A 19389-nucleotide genomic window follows, 5' to 3' on the forward strand; every position below is an offset into this window, starting at 1 on the left:
CGGGGGCAGTATTACCCATTTTTGGAAACCTCTGATCAAAAAGGTAAGGAAGCAAGCATTTGAGCGTAAATAATACTATAGAGTTGAAGTGGGTGCTAAGAGTACATGCTCTCCAAGAACTTTGATTTAATACTGATGATTGATTAAGAAATTATAGCCGATCAGTGACCAGCCTTCTCCTGTCTGTTAGAAAGGAATTAGTTTTATTTTTGTGATATTACTCAATACTTACCATGTTTAGTCCCTCCTAACTCTTTCTTTAAAAAAGTGTTCAGGATTATATAGACTTCTTCATAGGCTACCACCCTTGGGCCTCTTTTGTGTTGCCTCTATGCCCATGTTTTACTGAAGTCACTGAGCACTAAAGTGACATTAGTCTTCTTGCTTTTCTTCACACATGACATTTCATCCACTAATGCCATTCATTTTCAATGGCCATTCCCATGTCTGGAATATCCTCCTTCATCATTTCTACCTCCTGACTTTCCTGGCTTCCTCCAGGTCCCAGCTAAAATCTCACCTCTTACAAGAAACCTTCCCCCCCTTAATGTCAGTACCTTCCCAGAGTTCACCTCCACTTTATCTTGCGTAACTTTGTAGGTACATAATTACTTATGTGTTGTTTCCTGTTATTATGTGAACTTCCTGAGGTCGAAGACAGCATTTGTGCCTTTCTCTGCATCTCTGGCACTTAGCATAGTGTCTGGCATATAAAAGACACTTAAGAAATACTTGTTGACTTATTGACTTGACAAAAGTGTGTTCAATATGAGTGTCATTAACTTCTTTGTGGAATTTTTCTACCTAATTTCTCCATAGCATTTTTCTGCTGCAATTATTTTCATTGCGGTCTTTTGTTGTTGTTGATTTGATTTCTTTCACATTGCTCCCCTTCGTAAATCCTGCATTCCAGGAACACAGGACTCACTTTTCCTCAATATTGTTCTGTGTCCTCCCACCTCATTGATTTTTTTTTAATTCGATTTTATTTTATTTTCAGTTCTGAATTCTGTCCCTTACTCTTCCCTTTACCCTACCCAATGAAAAGGCAAAAAATATATATATATAAGAAAAACAAAATCCATTACAAATATGTAGTCATGCAAAACAAATTCCTATATTAACCATGTCTCCCTCCTTCCACCAAAAAAAAGGAAAAAAAGAAAGTATATTTCAGTCTGCACTCCCCTATCAACTTTCTTTCTGGAGTTGAATAGCATATTTCATTAAGAGTCTTTTGGAATTGGGGTGGGTCATTGTTTTTATCAGAGGGCTAGGAGAGTGAAAAAGTGGATTTTGGCTGATAAAATCAAAATTTATGTTTACATGTGTGTATATATAAAATATACATGCATGTATACCTACATGTATGCATATACACATACCTGTATACATATATACACACACATATAAAACTTGGCATTTTACTCAACACAATGACCAGCCACAAATTCCTGAGGACTTATGATTAAACACTGCCCACCCTCTGAAAGAGAAGTAGTACACTCAGAACACAGGCTGAGACATATTTTTTTAAGACATGGCCAATGAGAAATTTTGTTTTGCTTAACTTTAAATACTTATAAGAGGAATTTTGTTTTTCTTACTTTTGCAATGGGATAGGGAGGAGTGGGAGAGAGAGAGAAGGCTGATCCTTGTTTGAAAATAAAAATTTAATTTAAAGTAATAAAACTTTTTTTAAGGGATATATCAAATATGAGCACTAAAATTTGAGGTAGCTGAGAATCTCATGAAATATCTTTCTTGTTGCCTTTGGAAGTATGTAAGATCAACTCTGCCAATTACTTTGTTTCTTGAAGCACCATCTTCTGCAAGAAATCTTTCCTGCTCTCCCCAAACAGTGCCCTCTCTTCTAAACAATCTTGTGTTGAATTATATGTATGTTTGTGTGTATGTGTATACACATATGTATATATTTATATATATATATATGCACACACATACATATAAACATACTCTGTGTATATTTTTTATATACTTGTTGTCTGCTTAATTAAAATGTCAGTCAATAAACATTTATTCACTGCCTCCTATGCCCAAAGCACTATGCTAAGGACTGGGGATACCAATACTGAAAAAAGAAAAAATTCCTGTCCTCAAGGAGCTAACAAAGGGGAGACAATACCAAAAGCAAGGTAAAAAGCAGAGGGGGAGGTACCCAATGAAGTATCATGGTGGAGAAATCATCAAAGTTCCAAAGTAGATGGACAGGTGAGGGAAAAGGAGGTGTGTCTCTTGAGTCCCCTTCTACCATGCAGGCTTTTGAAGTTCATGGCTGGGCCCTCCAATCAGAGCATAATGGTATTAGATCTTGCAGGATGATTGTGATCCAATGATGAGATTCCTGGGGCGCTAGATGAGTCAGAGAAGTCCCAAAGGAGTGCAGAAAGGTGGGAAATGTAATGAGGGTAGGAATTGTTTCATATTTTGTACTTGTATCCCTGGGGCTAACACAGTGAGCCCCGCACAGTAGATGCTTAAAAAATGCTTGTTAAATAATTGACTGAGATTTCCATTTACCTGCAACTCCTCTTTACCTTCTGGTTTGATTTATGGCAAGAATGTTAATATTGGCATGATTTAGTTGCAATAATATTCCCATTCACATCTTTAGAGTACAAAGTTAATTTAGCATTCATGAATTGTCTAAATCTGTGGTTCTTAGTACCCTTTGCCTCCATTTTCTTCTATATTTCTATTGTTATTGCAGCAATTTTGTCCTTTCTCCTCCTTCATAGCCGCATTTCTATGGCCAAAGACTTCATTCTGTAGTGACCATATTTCTGGTGATGAGTCTCTGTATTGAGCTAGGTTGGCTCACAGGCAGTGTGCTGCTAGAATTGTAGAAACCCCTCCAGCATGGTAGAATCTGCCAGAGGTTGGGTTCTGATGGCATAATCTTTGAAACCCAGAATCCCCTCCATACTGTGTTGAGGTTTCAGAGCAGGACAATTATTTTACCTTATACATATTAGTCACTTAATAATTTCTTGGATGTTGACTACCCAATGAATGTCTTCAAAATCAGAAATTATTCACAGTCATTTTTTCTTTAAGCCACTGAAAAACATCCAAGTTGTGGAAAATCAGCATCATCCATAACTTGATGCCTCAGTTTCCCACCACAGAGAAAGAGTACTGAAGCCAAGTGACTAACCAAACATCTGATTTTCCACTAAAAACAGGTCCTGACACATGACCTTAATCCTTTTTTTCTCTCTCCCAATCCCTATATTACTCCTGGGGGAAAGCCCTTGAATCAAGCCAATTTCAGTTGCCTCCAGCTCTCTGTTATATCTGTTCATAAACCAAAATGAGTTCCTAACTGCCAGAATTTTCTCAGTTACTGAAAATCTTCCCACAGACCTGCGTCACATCCTAATCTTTTCCAACCACAGAAACATACCTTTGTCCTGTTCTGCCAAGTAGACAGACTTCAATTTTTCTGCTTAATGTTTAAAGACTAATATTTGCAAATGTAAAAAAAAAATTCTAAACTATATGTGTCCTTTTTTTTAAAGCCTACTTACCACCACTTTTCCTTCATTATTGACATCTCGATAATCAGGATTGAGCTGCAAGAAGAAAAAAATTTTATTCAAATTTCAAATTAATTTAAAAATCATTCATCAGAGTTATTCTGGCCAGAGTCCAAACAAAGATTTTTCTACTGATAGGAAGGTCTCCAAATGCTCCCATTTGCTGATAAAACTATACTAATCTCAAAAAACTCCATAACATACCAAAACAAAAGTCCTTAAATAAAATGCACAGAAATTCAAAATAGATTCAACTAACTACTCTCATAGGAGAAGCAAAAAAATAGAGAGAGAAATGTAGGATAGTGGCTAAAGAGCTGTCCTTAGATTCAGGAAGACTTGGGTACAAGGTCTGAACTTATATCAGAACTCTAACATGCACCAGCTGAGTGGTGACCTTAGCAATGTTATTTGGCAGGAAATTTGAGCTTGAAAATCAATAGTGAAATATCAATTCCTACATGTCCCACAGGATTAATGTAAGTTATCACAGCACTAAATATCCTTGAAACTGACAATATACTAATAACTCAGCCAGCTTAGGGTCCATCTACTTGCCTAGGGTAAACAAATTTCTCACAAAATGACTCACAAAAGTTGAGAACATTGTTTACTTTTCTTCAATTATTTGACAGCAGAAAGTAAAATGTGGGGGTTGGACTATAGGTCTCAAAGTCTATAATCTCATAAGCAGAAGAGCTCTTACTCAGAAAAAGGAAAGTCAGTTTTACAAGCTAATCACCCCCTTTCAAGTAAATGCAGTACTGTTGAGGATCAGATGAAATTTGATGGCTGTATTTTCCTTCAAATGTCAGCATAGCCCAATACCTCAGTGATAGATGGCTCTAACTTAGAAAGTTATATAATGAATCTCATAAGATGTCTCAAGAGCAAAATTTAATTTGCTGATGATTTTTAACTGCATTGTGTTATTTATATCAACATAGTTTCTATCCTTTTCGATATTTCTGAACCCCCTGTTTTCATGGTATAAGAGTGAATACAGTGGTTTTGCATGGCAGCACTGAACAAGTCCTGATCTTTATTCCATCTGAAACTTATCCCATGTTACATCTGGAGATGAGGTAACAGGACAGTTGGCTGAATGAGATGGGAGACTCCTGAGGAAAAAACACTAGTTAGACCCATCTTCTTGTTATGGGAAAAAAAGAGGACATTTTCCAACCTTTAAAAATATAAGTGGCTGTGTGATAGAGTAGACAGAGAGCTGGAGTACCTGGGTTCAAGTCTGACACACCAGCTCCTAGACCCAGAGGATGTTATTTTACCTCTTAGTTACAGAACAGAACAAGCAATTCTGTAAGTCTGTAAATTGTAGAGAAGATGGGGACCAGCATTGATACTGGGAGTTTCCTCTTCCTGGGATCCCCTATATCAATGAAATCCCAACTCTAGTCCTTCTCCCTATAAATATAACATACTCTTAAGAAAAATGGGCTTAATGTATGTATTTTCTAGATACTGTCTGGGTCTACATATTAAAACTGCTTTGAAATAAAAGAGTTGAATACAGTTAAAGTTATTTTGAAATATTAATCTTGTTTACATTTCAGATGTTTTTCCAAAAAGTAGCTTTTAAGAAAAAATTCAACAGTCATTTTTTAAAATTTCAAACCAGTTGCTGTTGGTAGCACATCTTAATGCTAAGAGCTATAAATTAAGAATACTTATAAAAGTGACTTTAAGGCCTTTTGTACTAAATCCAAGGGAATAACTATCAGTAATCCCAACTTCCTGCCTCTTATCCTCCTCATTCACTACCTCTGGAGTCAGAAACACTGATTTTGTTGTTCAGTGAGTGGTTGCTGACTCTTTGTGACCCCAGTGGGGTTTTCTTGGCAGAGATACTTGAGTGGTTGGCCTTTTCCTTCTTCAGCTCATTTTACAGATGAGGAAACTGAGGCAAACAGGATGAAATGACTTGTCCAGGGTCACATAACTACTAAGTGTCTGAGGCAAGAATTTGAACTCAGAAAGATGCATCTTCCTATCTAGCTGCCCTTAATGGTACTAAAATGGTACCATGTGAGAATACTGTCTAGTCCTTCGAACCCCAGACTTCTGATCTGAACTAGTATTCCCACCCCTACCCCCTAACCCCACCACTCTTGGTACTCTACTGTGTGGAAAGGGTCTACTGCACCAACACACACTGAGCATGGAGGCCTAAGGGAACGACAGTGAGGCAGAGGGGGTGGTCCATTATCCTGATAGATAAAAAAATACAAGACCCACAATGTCTAGCTGACCTCAGTCATACTTTAAATTCTACCCTAGCCCCCTCCTCAAAATCAAATACTTCCATTGCTCCAGGAAAAGGTGTGGCAACCATATCTCCTAATTCTCTAAATTCCATACTAGCAACTACTCAAAACAAATCACCACCTCCCTCCCCAGCCACTAAATCAACTAGGAGCATTTTATTAGGCACTTAATTTGTGTCTGGCTCTAGGAGGAGGGGTGCAGCAATGAAGACAAAAGATGGCCATAAAAATAAGTGGTGTTTCCATTACCTTCCCAAGGGGAGGGGACTGCCTCTCTTTTATACTTCTGTCTTAAAGCAATTAGCACAATTCTTTAGTAAATAAGTAAGTGCTTTTCCAATCTTTTGTTGATTCCCCAACCTCCATCACCACTGGACCCTAGAAGGTAGAGTTCAACTAAATGGTAGCCACAGCTTCTAGATTTGCACATCTTGCTCCAGGAATCCTAGAGAGTCAGAGAATCTGTCTCCTGTGAAGAAAACCTCTCTCAATACTTTCATACTCCTAGGATTCCTCCTTTCATTTTTGGCCTCCCTCTGAATTGTTATCATGCAGACATTTTTCAGTTGTGTCTGACTCTTCAGAACCCCATTTTGTTTCTTTTTTGTTGTTGTTTTTTGCTTTTTGGAGGGGAGAAGGCAGGGCAATTGGGGTTAAGTGACTTGCCCAAGGTCACACGGCTAGTAGATGTTAAATGTCTGAGGCCGGATTTGAACTCAAGTCCTCCTGACTCCAAGGCCAGTGCTCTATTTCACTGCACCACCTAGCCACCCCTCATGACCCCATTTTGGATTTTCTTGGCAAAGATTTTGGAGTAGTTTTTGCCATTTTCTACACTAGCTCATTTTACATATGAGGAAACTAAGGCAAACAGGGTTAAATGACTTGCCCAGGGTCACACAGCTAGGAAGTGTTTGAGGTCAGATTTGAACTCAAGAAGAAAAGTCTTCCTGACTCCAGGCCCAGCTCTCTATCCACTGTGCCATCTAGCTGTCCATTCTGGTTGGTTAATTAGGTTTTTCCCCCCAAGTTTTATTAGTGTCCTTTGTTCTAACAAGACAATTTCTGAATACACTCCTCCAGTTTCTGAATACACTCCTACTAACCCAGTAAGCTTTCCTTTGAAACTAAAAAAAAGATAAGTAAAATCAAATAAAGCACAACAAACACCAACATCCCATTGCTCATAATCTTCTATCTCTCCAACAAAAAGGAGGGAAACGCATTATTTCATCTCTTCTTGTGGGCCACACCCACTTAATTGTTAAAAAAAAAAAAAGCTTTTCTACATCTTCAACCTTCTTTTCATACTTTCCATCTTCTTACACTGAATTAAATGTGCCTCTCTCCAAAAGGCACTGTATCCCTGTCCACCTTTTCCAGTAATGATGCAAATATTTTTAATTACTATAATTTCTCCTCTCTGTAAAAATGCAACTTAAATACAAATAATTACAAGTAGATATGATGATTTTACTTTGAAATAAAAAATTTCATTCTAGTATATGCAAATGCTCTTTGGTAATTAACTCATCTTGGTCCTTCAAGATATGCTTAAATCCTAGTCCTCTAATGACTGTTTATTCTCTTAAGTTAACCAACAAGAATGGAAATTCTTGGAAGGCAATAACAATTTTGGTTTTGTCTTTGTATCTCCATTGCCTAGAATAGTGCCTTGCACACAGCAGGCTTTTAATAAATGTCTGTTTGCTGAATTTAGTAATAGTACCTTACACTTGTATAGGGATTTACAGTTTTCAAAGCACGTACCAGCTTTCACATGTATCATTTCATCTGATTTCCACAACATCCTTGAGAAATTAGTAGGGGAGATATTAATAGGAAACTGAAGCTGAGAGAGGTAAATGGCAGATCTTTGACTAGAATCTGCACTTCCTAGATGGTGAAGTGCACAGAGCACTGGGTCTGAAATCAGGGAAATCCCAAATTTGGCCTCACACATGTCTAGGTCACTGTGTGACTCTGGGCAAGTCACTCAATCTGTTTACCTCAATTTCCTCATCTGTAAAACGTAGATAATAATAGCACCTACCTCCCAGGGTTGTTGTAAGGAACAAATGAGATAATAATTTCAAAGTGTTTAGAACTGTGCCTAACACAGAGTAAGCACTATGTAAATGTTAGCTATTACTATTTCATGTATGTCTATATGTGTTTGTGTCTCATTCTGAAGCCCAAATCCATCAATCTATCACTTTTCTTTCCGAAGGTAGATAGAACATTTCACCATCATTCCTCTGAAATCATGTATGGTTATTATATTCATCATAGTCCTTACAGCTTTCAACTGACCCCACTTTTGTACAGTATTAATTCTTAGGAAGTTTATCCTTACATGAAACCTAAATCTGCCATTTGCACCCATGGCTCCTAGAAGGTTTTGCTACATAAAACCTAAATCTGACCTTTTTTGCTACTACTCTATCTACTGCTCCCAGTTTTCCCCTCTGGGGACAAGCAGAATAAATTTAACTCCTTTTCTACGTGTCAATCCTTCATTTGCTGAAAGTTAGCCATCATGCTCCACTCCCCCTAACCCCCACCAAAATGTTTTCTTCTTGAAGCTAAACATCCCTCATATGATTTCCACACTCATCCAAGACTATTCACAATCCTGGCCACACTTTCTGAACACTCTCCAGCTATTGATGTCCTTCCTAAAATGGAGCTCCCAGAACTAAAATAAAACTCAAGATATGATCTGACCATGAGGACTAACTTCTTCCTGGTCCTGGGCACCATACCTTATCAAGGCAGCCTAAAATTTTTGTAACTTTTTTGGTTGCCAAAATACTGCTCACTGCTACTAAAGCCCATCTCTTTAACACCAGTATCATGAAATATATGGGCAGCCCATTTATTTTTGTCTTACTTTCTATACATGAAAAATCCATTTCATTTTTCTAGTCATACATGCCTCTGATATATTTTATACCACTCCTCATATTCATATCATCAATAGTAATAATATGTTGTATGTTACTGACACCCACCACATGTCTTTCCATTGTCCCATGCATTGTTTGTGATTTTGGCTCTCCTAAGACCATAGTATTCCATAATTCACAGTCATATTTCTTTACTGAGGGATTGCTGTTATCAAAGAAATGGACTTTAGTGGCAGTGCTCAGTCTGACCTCATCTTTCTCCTCAATTCTGGACATAGTTCCTTGTGTACTTGAACATACACACACATACATACATACAGAATCACAGATACATACACATAAAAAAAAACATAAGGAATAAAGAGAAACAAGTATTTACTAAATGCCAACTGTGATAGGCCCTGTGCTAAGCACTTTACAAATGCCTTATTTGGTCCTCACAACAATCCAGGGATGGAGATGCTATTATAATCCACATTTTACAGATGAGGAAACTGAGGTACCAAAAGGTTATGCTACTTTCCCAGGGTCACACAGTTAAATTTCAAAGACTGGATTTGAACTCTGTTCTTCCAGATTCAGTGTTCTATCAACCATGTCACCTAGTTGCCTCTATAGATGGATTCATTGGGCTGTTTGTCTAGATGCATGTTATTATCTGGGTAGCATATGTTTTTCATAGAGGAAAGGTTGCTATACCAGAAGTTAGAAAACCTAGGATCAAGTCTTGGTTATGAAACTTACTAGTCATGTGAACATGGGCAACTCAATTGACTTTTCTAACTCTGTTACTTCATTTGTATAATGTCAAGACCATGGGAACACAGGTGGTATTTTCACTGTTGCTGACAATTTAAGGCAAAGGATTCAGAAAAAAAGGCACATTTGGGAACTGAACATTTGGTTGGAAAGATGGTGTCCAACAATGCAATATGGATTTCAGGACCATAGCTTAAATTATAAGAATGTTAGACTCCTCTAAGTAAAGCAGTATAACCAGAAAGGCTGATAAAAACATATTTGTCTGTAGCCTTGCAAAATCAAAAGATTTTAAACAGAAAAAAAGAAGAGAAAACCACTTTTATACAGCCTCCGTTTTGGAAGAAGCAACACAAATGCCCAACAATTCAGAAGAGAAAATATCCAAGAAAGGAGCCTTCAATAAAAGCTATCGCCTCAGATATAAAAGCAAATACACAAAATAGAGGGATTAAACAAAGTGAGCCAGAGATCCTATAGCAAGGAGGAATATGTGACCTTATAGACTTCATTAAGCTTTGGTAGTAAGTGATACATGACTCAAATATAACTCTGGAAGAGTAGATCTTATTCAAAAGGAACAAGCTGGAGAGGGAAGTAAGAGGGAGCAACACTATAATAATATTAACAATAGCTAGCATTTATACAGGACTTCAAGGTTTGCAAAGTACTCTACAAATATCTGAGGAGTTATTTTTATCCCTATATTACAGATAAGGAAACTGAGGCAGGTGTTGGTTAAGTGAGTTGGCCAGGGTCACAAAGCTGGTAAGTTTCTGAGACCAGATTTGAGTTCAGTTCTTGCTGACTTCTTCACTCCAGATCCAGCACCGTATTTTATCTATCATGACAATTAGCTCCCGAGTATGTCTGCCTCTAGCTGTCTAGAGTGTTAAATTAATAAGACATGAAAGTAAACACTGGAATTTGAGGAGTGAAGTATGGTGGAGAGCATGTGAATAAAGAACAACAAAAACAAAAAGTAAAGTACTACAGGCATCTGAGTATGCTGCAGATGTCTCAAATGTAGACAAGGAGTTTATGAGGAGTTTAGAAAACAGATCACAGAATAGGCAGAGAGCTGTGATTGTACTAAGTAAGGTGGGGTTTCAGGTAAAACCTCCACTTCTGCTGGAGTTCTCACTGTGTCTTCCAAAAACAAAGCAAAATATAATTTCTTGACTTCCATTAATGATAATTTCATCCTCCAAAAGACAGAGGACCCAACAAGAGCTACTATTCTAGCCTTGATTCTGAACTATAAGAAGGAATTGTTTGAGGGAATGAAAATGATAGGTACCTTGGGAGAAGGGGAAAGTATGCATTTAATCTTTCAATTTAGTATAAAGGAGGAAGGAGAAGAAAGCAAGTTATAATGTGACATATACCCTAGATTTTTGGAGAACATATGGGTTTAGGAAAAAATTATAGCTAGAATTTGATGTAGTAAATATCTCTATAAGTCAGACCAGGAGAAATTAATAGGTGTCTTTAAAATATTCTAGTTGGAGGAAAGAGAGAATTGACTAAAGAAATTGTTGTAGATGCACTAGAAAATCACTGACACACTAGATTGTTAGGACATGTAAAAAAGATAAAGCAGGGGCAGACAGGAGATTGAATATGAAAGCATGATAAGGTTCTGTAATAATAGTGTCAGGAATGCTCAGGATGGACTGAGGCTGGCCAGCAGAGAGATAAGGCCAGCAAAAAGATGGAACAGTTTGTAGACACATTGAGGGAAAGAGGAAGATTAAACAATGGAGAGGAATCTCACTGTGTAAGATAGATGGAGCAGACAAATGACAAACAGGGAGGTTAGGTATGTTCAGTTCTTATTTGGCTCCTTTTTTCTCTGCCAAGAAGAATATTTTTTGGATGGGAAAGGACAGCACAGAAAGAGCTAATGGGGAATTGAAATCCAAGATAAGTAGGAAGATAATGAGAGCAACTGACAACATATGATGATTTTAAGGCACTGTGCATCCCAGAATACTGAAAGAATTTAATTGAATTTCAACAAGTTAATTTAATTAAATGCCTGCTAGGAGGAAGGCACAAGCTAGAAAGGAAAAGACAAACCAAACCAAACAGAAAAGAAGCTCACACCTTTTAGGAGTTTCCACCCTACTTGATACAGCATTTACACTACTAGCTAAATAAAAGCCGATTCGAGGAGGCAGAGAAAACTAACAACCAGGAGGGATCAGGAAAGACTTCCAGAAGGCAGCTCCCAAAATGATCCCTTGAAGGAAGTGAAGAATTTCAAGAGGTGAGGAGGGAATACATTATACAAGCATGGAGCAGAGACACTATGAAAATAGAAGCACAATAGGGAATGCCGAGTCTGGAGAACTGCAGGAAGAGAGTTTGGTTGCAATGTAGATTGTGGGAAGGGGAATAATATGAAATAAGTTTGGAAACAAGCTAGTGCTAAGTTGTGATAAACTTTAAATGATAAAGTAAAGAGCCTGTGTTTGATTCTAGATGTAATAAGGAGTCACTGAAAATGTATTAGTGGGGGATTATGATGATCAAGTCTGTGCTACAGAAATATATGTATATATTATATAGATATATGTATATAACCTGAATATATGTATGTGTGTATATATACTATATATACATACATACCTGATGACTTCCCCTTTATATTTCTTACCTATCAATATAGATATAAAGGCAATTCTTATTTGCCTTTTTAATTATTTATTTATTATATTTGCCATTATTATTACACACACACACACATCAGGTAAATCAAATACTAAAGATGTAAGAAAGAAAAAGGAAAATTAAGGTAACAGGGTCCCAGAGAAGATGGTAGAAAATAGAATTCAGGATATAGGGCTTAGAATTTACAAAAGGAGGGGCAGCTAGGTGGCACAGTGAGTAAAGCACTGGCCCTGGAGTCGGGAGGACCCGAGTTCGGTTCCAGCCTGAGACACTTAACACCCACACAAAAATACTAGCCATGTAACCTTGGGCAAGTTACTTAATCCCAATTGCCCTCCAAGAGGCAAAAAAAAAAAAAGAATTTACAAAAGGAACAGGGTCACTTCTTTCTGTATAGAAACTCCCTAAGGCACTAGCCTTTTCTTTTTTTTCTCTTAATATTCTCTCTACCAGAGATGTCAATTATCCCCAGTCATCCTGATCTATATCTGGCCACTGGACCCAGATGGCTCCAGAGGAGAAGGTGAGGCTGGCAACTTTGCACAGCCCTCTCTTGCTTAAATCCAATTCACTTTCAAGTCATGGCATCATCTTCCTGATGTCATGGTCCTCTTTGAGAATGAAAGACAAACAACAATTACCCCCACAGCTCCAGTTATTATGTCTGGGTAACTCCAAAAACTTGAGCCCCAGCCTTGCTCTCCATCCTGAATTCCAACCTCATATATCCAACTGCTGGCTGGACATCTGTTTGGGTATCAGACCAGCACCTCAAGCTCAATAAACCCAGAACCACATCTTTTCCACATTCCAAACGTATTTCTTTTAGTGAATGACATCACTACTCTCCCAGCCATTTAGGTCTGAAATCTTAAGGGTCATCTTTTGTCCTTTCATTACATTCATTCATTTTCCAGGTCCTATTGATTCTGTGTCCACTATGTCTCTTGGCTCCATTCCATCCCTTTGTTTCCATTCATTATGCAATTACCTTGTTTCAGACCCACATTATATCCTGACTGACTATTGAAATAGTTTCTTAATTGGTCTCTCTTATTTTAATTTCTCCCCATTCCAGTCTATCCTATACAATTCTTCTTAATCTCATTATACACCCTGATCAGTTGTTATTCTAGTGTTTAAAACATTTCAATAAATCCCTATTGCCTATCAAAAAAAAGTCCAGATTCCTTAATCTTTTATCCAGTCATTCACATTCTGACTTCAGCCTTCATTTCTACCTTTTTTCCCCATGCTACTCAACTTCACACACTCTATATTCTAGTCACTCGATCAATAAACATTTATTAAGCACCTACTATGTGTCAAGGCACTGTGCTAAACACAAAAAATACAAGAGCAAGAGACAGTCCCTACCCTCAAAAAGCTCATAGTCTAATGTGGGACCAACAAGCAAACAACTATGTACAAATAAGTTATATACAGGATAAACTGGAAATAATCAGCAAAGGGGAAGGCACCAGAATAAATTCCAGCAGCATGGAGGTAAGGTGACATGTCAAAGCAGACAGTCTGATTTTGCGTCAGGAAGACCTGTATTCAGGTCTCCCTCTTATACATACTGCTTTAACCTCTCAGTGTTTCTGGTAACAAATCTCTAAGACTGTAAGTTTCATAGAAGGTACGAATCCACCTGAGTAGAAGATGTTCCCTCATTGCTGGTTGTCTTTTAAGTGAAAACTACAGGTCTAGTTTCATCTACTGTGCAGCTAGGTAGAACCTACATGTCATTACCCAAACTTATCATATCATTCCTATTACTGGAATGCATTTCCCTACTCCCTCCTATCTATTAAAATTTTCTACCCATCCTTCAAAGCCTAATTCAAATCTCACCTCCTCCTTTAAATCTTTACTGATTCTCCAAGTTAGAAAGAATCTATCAGTCAATCAATTAGTAAACATTTATTAAGTGCCTACTATGTACAGGGCACTGTGCTAAGCACTAGGGATACTTCTGTATATGTTTCATATTTTAGAATGCATTTATAAAGATGTGTTAACATGTCTTATCTCTCTCTGAGAGTATAAGTTTCTTAAAAGCAGGGAGCTTGTTTTTACATCTCCCATAGCCTAGCGTAATGGCATTTGCAACGCAGATGATTAATAAGTATCTGGTGAATTGAATGAAAAAGAGGAGGCAATAATGAGAGAATAGGTACGTGCAGAGATAGAGATATCTGGAGGTTGTTTTGGCCTTCATTTTCGAAGAGAACCATGATATCAGGGAAGTGATGCATGACATGCAAGTGAACTGAATTTAAGTGAGGGAGGGCTGTGCAAAGTCACCAGCCTCACTTTTTCCTCCAGAGCCATATGGATCCAGTGGCAAGATATAGATCAGGGTGACTGGAGATAGCCCTGGTACAGTTCTCGGTTTGACTGAGGCAACACCCATTCAGTGATTAATGCTAGGTAAGAAATGAGACAGAGGATGGGCTCTTTTACCTAGTCCAAAAAAAAATCAGTCTGGAAGGGGAAGACCCTAGGATTTCTCTGGATATAGAGAAGAAGGAAAATAGGGAGCTCAGGATTCATGGGTTCTGTCTTCTTGTTAACTAAGGAGGCACCATCATTTCCGGAGAACATTAAAGACTGAGAACTGGAAGGGAAGGGAGATGTTCTGGAATCATCATTGTGGGGAAGCGTGTGCCAAGGAATACAAGGGTAGAACACCTGGCCAAGTAGCAGTAAGGGCCCAAATGAAATGAGAGCATGAATCTGTCATGGGCCAAGTCATACATTTTAGATGATGATAACTAGATGCAACATGTATAGGCTCCAACACAGCAGGAGTTGCTGGGTTTGGCCGAAAAGAATTTCACTTGTATTTAACATCAAACTAGCAAATCCAAAGACAAATGTTGTTCATTAAAAAATTGGACTTGAGGTTCCTGAGTGTAAGGAGAGATGCAAACTGAGGAATGCACATAGGAATCACAGACAGATTTCTCTGGGGTTGCTAACTCTTGCTGTGCTCTATGTGATGGTTAAAAGAACCATAACCAGGAGTAGCAATGCATAGCAAAGAAAAAAACAAAAACAAAACCCAACCATTTAGCAGGCAGGACTGCAAGTCAATTTAGCCAGTTAACCCACTTATTTGCAAGGGACTCTGGTCTCTCTGGACATGTATTAAATAATATTAGATTCTCTACCATCAGTATCATCTTCTATGCAACCAGCTGGACGGATGGACCACCAACTTTTTGTCTATACGTTCAGACGAGCCTAAGATGCCAGAGGGTCTTTCTTCATCAAGATTCACTCAATTGCCCTCAAATTCAGGTAGCCAACATAGGAAAGGGCTTGAAACATTGGCGGGAAGAGGAAAGGAGAAGGGGCAAAAGTTAGAAATCTCTTCCTAATTTTGGTGACTTAAACTCTGCTAATGCTGAAGCCACACTTGGCTGACTCCCAGTCTGACAAATGTTGATGATTTGGCAGCACCTCCTGCAGGGCCAACAGCAGCTCCCAGTACTTTTCCCACAGTAGAATGGCAGCTGCCGACCATATTAACGCTTTTTCAGCTTGTGCTCAATTCTCCCTTTTGCATATGCAACTTCAGAAACCTCCTACACAGGTAACACCTTCCTGAAGTAGCATACATCCTGTATTAAACACCTAAAATTTATTGTTCTCCCAAAGATTTCCTTACAACCAATCACCTGAGTTCATAATTTAACCCTGTAATTCCGATGCATTCTTTAAGCATTTCTAGATGGAAAATAGATGCAATATCCCATCTAACACAATAGAATCCAGGTAAAACAAAAAATATAGACCCAGGGCTTTTAATCTCATCATATTTTTCCATTTTCCTTATAGAAATAATGCTGCCTTTTCCCTAATGAATTGATTTTTAGCTTCATGAAGTCGTACAAAATTGCCTTATGTATTTTTAAATATAATGTATTTGTCCCCTCAAAGGGCTAGCATTCTAGATCCCACTCCCTTTAAACTTAAAGGCAGCCAAGAATAATGGAAAGATCCCTAACTCTTGAGTCAAAAGTACTGGATTCAAATCTCACCTCTGGTGCTTAGTAACTGACAAGACATTTAACCCTTCTAGGCTCCAGTTTCCTTATATGTAAAATGAGGTCCAGGAAAGACCTACAACAACAATGTAAAATGGGGGTATAAATGGCCCCCGGGGTTCCTTCTTGCTCTAGAGACGTGATTCTATCACTCAATATAACACAGCCAGCCCCAAGGTGGAAAGAACTAAGGGACCTTTGGAGTGAAGGGACCCAGAATTCAATCCTGGCTCTGCCACTGGTTTATTATCTGTGTTGCTTCAGGCAAATCACTTCCACTCTCAACTCCAGGTTCCTCATCTATGAAATGATTTAATGAGACTTAGATCCCTACCATCCCTTCCAGCTCCAAATCTGTGACCATATCATAACACTATTTTCTTTCCCATCAAGTTTATTAAGGATTGGTGCCCTATTAGGAGGCTTTGCACTAACATAGGGGTACTTAAGTACCACTATAGAGTGCAATTTTAAAGAAATTAATGAATTCTATTCCAAAAACCAAGAGGTGAGTGTTTACTGCCATCTGGTGGTTGTTGTGTCTATTTACAAATAAACAAAGGTTTTAAAGAACGACCTACAGAGAGCAGAGTGCAGTAATAAAATAATGATTTTGTATTATTTATTCCATTATATTTTGGGGGGAAATCATCAATGAGAACAATTCTGACTCTGATATAGTTTTGTCTACTAGTTATAAGAATTGGTGAGTTTTTAAATTTTTATATTTTATTTCCTTAAATCAAATCATTAAATTTTCCTCTTTGAACTGTGATTTCATTGTAAGAAGCTTGACTTTCTGATGTCATGGTCCTCTTTGAGAATGAAGGACAAAAAAAAGCGAAAAGCTGTCAATGAGGAATTCCATCTCCTTCCATTACCTCCCTTGGTAAGTAAGAGTCTTAGATCAAGTTACCCAGGACTCTGAACCATTAAGCAACTTGCCAAAGGTCACACAGGTAAAGGCTAGATTTAAACCCAGATCTATTGGACTCCAATGCTAGTCCTTTATTCATTATGCCACGGTACTTCTTTAGACATTTATATTGTCTTTATATTTTTAAACCCATCAAGTTTTACAGAGTTTATGTGACTTGCCCATGGTTACACAGCTTGTAATGCCAGAGGTGAAGTTGGAAACTAACATCTTCCTCACTACAGATATAGCACTTAATCAATTACTCCACCCTTCCTTTCCATTTGAATATCAAACTCTTTAAATTAAGTAAAGGGGAAATCTCACAAATTTATATTCATTTTAGTATTCGGAAGCAGGGGAGCAAATTTTTAACAAAATAGTGTCTTTATCCTATAACCAGTGCCTCCCCAAAATATCCCTGATCACTTTTTAGAATTCATGAAATGATCCTTAAATATTCTCTGAAGAGCTAGATATGAAATAGGTATTTGATAAAGAAGAAAAGGGAAAGAAAGAGGGAGTGAATGAAAGAATGAATATCAAAAGACACTGGGATGTGTAATTCTGGGAAACAGCAGCATAATCCAGACCCTGCCTGTTTGTAACAAACAAAAACAAGGTGGATTTTTTTTTTGGAGGGGGGGAGAAGGAAGTTTCAAGTGAATAATAATGCAATACTTCAAAAAGTGGATATGATCATGAACACTACAACAAACTCTAGATAAGTTTTGATGTAAGCACAATTCACACTTGTAAAAACTAGTAAGACAAGTAGCAGAATCAGTAAATATAAAGGACAGGAATATAATATACATGACAGGGCAACATGTGAATGTAATATATATAATATATATTAAAATAATTATATGGAATATAATTAATACATTTTACATAACATTATATATTAATATACTACTATATATGATACTATATAATATATAATTAAATAAATTGAACAGAATACTATATATAATACATGTAAGTCTTACATATATAAGGGTAAATTCAGTTGTTTTATAGTAGAATCATTCAGGAGACTGGGTTCTAATTCTGACTGCCATGAATGACCTAAATGAGTTTAGATAAACTGCTGAACCTTGATGAGTCTACTTTTCTTATGTCAGTTTACCAAGTCAGAATGACCTTTAAAGTGCCTATCCCTCCCTACCACTACCACCACCACTACCACCACTACCACCACCACTACCACCACCACCGCTCCCAACTCTGTCGTTCTTTTTTCTTCAGAGAAGACAAGACAGTTTTGAAAGTAATTATTCATTTAACCAGTGCCTTACTCTTATAGGGCTCCAATGCCTTTCATGTCACCAATGCCGCTCAACGTTTGGATGAGGTGCTACAACAGGGAGACATTTAACTCACACAATACATTTCATGACACTATGATTCCTAGCTGCCTTAGAGCACAGAAGAAGAAATAAACTGAATAAAAGAAAAGGATAAAATAGGGGCAGGAGAGAAACACCATTTTGTACTCCCTAGTACATTGCTTGATGTTATCCTTACATCTTAATACATGTATATTTTATCCTCCCACTTGGATTGTAAACTTCTCAGGTTTAAGAGCATCTTGTCGCCAGAGGTAAGATCAAATCGAATGACCTATGGAAAGCATTTTGCAGAGCTTAAGAGACCACATGATTGTCAGCTGTTATTATGACCATTATCTCCTTTTAAATAACCCAGGATATCATTCAATACTGAATACAGAAGTCTTCAATAAGTATGCATTGAAAGGCAATGTAAGGAAACCAAGCAGTACAGAATCTAAAAGATTTTTCATTAGTTTTTCTCATCTATATTGAGCTCTTGGGTTATATTTAAGGTAAGATTTATCAAAGTTTTCATAGATATTTGTAATTACAACATGTCTGCTTAGAGGCAACTTATATAACTTGAGAGCCATGATTCATAGACTATTCTGGTTTTCTCATAAGAGTAATGCAGAGTGAAAGCAGTTCCTGAGAATGATGTGATATATTTCCAAACTCACAATGGCTTAAAATGGGATCTTAAAAATGACTTCACCTGTAGCTCATGTTCTCCATCTAAAACAAGAAATCTCTGCCCTACATGGCTAGAGTTTTGAGATAAACTGCAGTGTTTATAAATCACGGTTCCTAAAGCTCAAACATTAGAAATCATTTAGTCCAACATCTTCATTTTACAAATGAGAAAAGTGAGATCTGGAGATTAATTGAT

The 19389-nt window shown here is 37.5% G+C and overlaps 1 protein-coding gene across 4 annotated transcripts in view; it reads right to left on the minus strand.

The window, feature by feature from the left end:
* LOC138176119 (inositol 1,4,5-trisphosphate-gated calcium channel ITPR2) overlaps nt 1-19389 on the minus strand; it is a 529530-nt gene that overhangs the window by 363731 nt on the left and 146410 nt on the right. For all 4 annotated transcript variants that reach the window (XM_069106877.1, XM_069106875.1, XM_069106876.1 and 1 more), the window contains exon 10: nt 3552-3596. In XM_069106877.1, the coding sequence (XP_068962978.1) occupies nt 3552-3596 (45 nt within the window). The remainder of the gene's footprint in view (nt 1-3551; nt 3597-19389) is intronic.

The sequence above is a fragment of the Petaurus breviceps genome, unplaced genomic scaffold, assembly GCF_028583685.1.
Source record: "Petaurus breviceps papuanus isolate PSGF00001 unplaced genomic scaffold, PetGlider_PUasm1.0 81, whole genome shotgun sequence".
In the NCBI taxonomy this organism is placed as follows: Eukaryota; Metazoa; Chordata; class Mammalia; order Diprotodontia; family Petauridae; genus Petaurus; species Petaurus breviceps.